The sequence below is a fragment of the Cicer arietinum genome, chromosome 4 (genome assembly GCF_000331145.2).
Source record: "Cicer arietinum cultivar CDC Frontier isolate Library 1 chromosome 4, Cicar.CDCFrontier_v2.0, whole genome shotgun sequence".
Classification (NCBI taxonomy): domain Eukaryota; kingdom Viridiplantae; phylum Streptophyta; class Magnoliopsida; order Fabales; family Fabaceae; genus Cicer; species Cicer arietinum.
In genome coordinates, this window is record NC_021163.2 from 1,903,014 (window position 1) to 1,905,222 (window position 2,209).

General features: G+C 31.6%; 1 protein-coding gene across 1 annotated transcript; it reads left to right on the plus strand.

The window, feature by feature from the left end:
• The first annotated feature begins 797 nt into the window (after positions 1-797).
• On the plus strand, positions 798-1,603 carry LOC101506081 (uncharacterized). Its single transcript, XM_004495234.4, has one exon. The coding sequence runs from the start codon at positions 907-909 to the stop codon at positions 1,357-1,359; it is 453 nt and encodes a 150-aa protein (XP_004495291.1). The 5' UTR covers positions 798-906; the 3' UTR covers positions 1,360-1,603.
• Positions 1,604-2,209: the final 606 nt, after the last annotated feature.

Here is a 2,209-nt window from a genome sequence, read left to right on the forward strand (position 1 = left end):
ACTTGATTTAGTTGATAATAGTTTGATTCATATAATATATGAATAAAATATAAATTTTAATTTTTCTATTTTTAAACTTTATTACTAGATAAAATATAAATATTTTTTTTATCTATTAAATTTTTTTTTTAATTAGATGAATCGTGACTTCAATAAAAAATTCGGATTAAGTAAAGAATTTAAGCAAAACACACACATATTGAATATGTAGAAAATGAGATGTCTCACTTAAATTTTAATACAACACTTCCAATCTTTATATTTTTTGAATGAAAATTTTGAATCTCAATTAATCTTTGTTTTTATTTATCAATTTAATTATAGAAAATATTATCAAATACGTTTAAAGCACTTGTTAACACATTAAAAAAAAGTAAAAAATTGACCTTGAAAATAATATAATCAATTTTAAAAATTTAAATTTTAATACTTTTCACGTAAAACTTTACTTTTATTTTTTTTAATTCCTTAAAAAATATTTTAAGACACTTGTTAGCCTCCCATTGAATTATTTCTATTAGATTAAGATTTTATTTAAACTTAACTAGAAAGTTAAATGCAACCGGCAATCTTACAAACAAACTTTCCAAGTCATAATTTTGAATTAAAAAAATTGCTAACTTTGCCTATAACACATATCAATCACCGAACAAGGTTTCTATTCGTTTCGTTAGGGGCAAAACCTTTTCACGATTCCTTCGAACAAAGAAAGCAAAAGCAATCAATCAAAATAATGTCCTCTTCAAGGGTAGTTTCGTCAAACCAACCAAAACCACCTCTCTATATATCATCATCACCAAACAAACATTCTCATAAGAAAATAAAACAAACCCACAAATTTGACACTTAACTCTTCAATCTTATCCCGAACCTTAACACAGACAAAAACACAAACACTTTAAGGGCATGTTTGCTAAGAAGGTTACTGCCGCTGTAAACCCCTTCGCAAAGAAGCGATCTCAACACAGCGTCGTTTCATCAACACCTTCAAAGAAGCTATGGAGACTCCCACACGTGTTCGCTAAAACGCTCGAGCTTCCTTTTCCTTCAGACGCCGACGTTTCGATCGAAGAAACGCCACAGTTTTTTCGATTTGTCGCGTCTTGCTATAAGACGAACGTCAACGGCGGTGGTGTGCGCGCTCACGCAATCGAGATTCTTCCAGGGATTACTAAAATTGTGATCAAGAGAATTGACGGCGGTGATGTTACGGTGGTGGGTCAGAAGGATAGACGGTCTACTTATGGTGTTGATTTATGGCGTTTTCGACTTCCGCCGTGGACTCAGCCGGAGAGAGTAACCGCTGTTTGTACCGGCTGGAAGCTGGTTGTGACTGTGCCGAAGACAAAAGGGAACTAATTATATTTCAATTATATGGAAGGATGTCAATAATATTAATGGTTGATGTTATTTGTATATGTATAATTAATTTATATCATCAATCATTTCTTTTGACTTCTCATTTTAGAATATGCAAATGACGAATATGCAAATCTTAGCTTAACTCTTAATGCCGTCGACATTGGAAGTTTCGTGGTAATTTGAGTTTCAATCTAGAGGGAATATTAATCTTCTATTTATATGGAGTTTTTTTTTGCTTACATTTGTCGGGTAAGGATTCTCTACCTTTGAATCTCTTATCTTTGGTGACTTTGTATCTATCTATCTATCTATCTATCTCTTTATCAATCATTTTCTTTCATCTAAAGTCACCCAACACTAAAGGTAGAGAATCCATTTCCTACATTTGCCACTTCACATAATAACAAAAAAACAATGATTCTATACTAATTTTATTTCCAGTGTTATTATTTTAATGTTTGACTTAACAAATAATCAAAATTAGTTTTCAAATAATTTCTAAAATCCCACTTATTTGCTGCAAAATAAGTCAGGCTCGGATTTGTTGAAAGGTCACCATACTTCAATAAGAGGGAATAGCATGTTCACTGTAATGAACAGAAACGAGGCTATAGGGATCGAGTCCACACCAAACGAATTGGAATTTTTGAAGAGCAGAAAAACATGGTAGTATAGCAATTGCCATGTTACATATCAGGCACTAATTAGTAGTAGTTCAATACACAATAAACAGTAAAAGAACATGCAAGTCTCGACAAATTCTCACATCAGACTCACATGGCAACTAAAACAAATATATTCAAATTAGAATAGCAAAGTATGTTACTGTATAATAGGACTTACATGA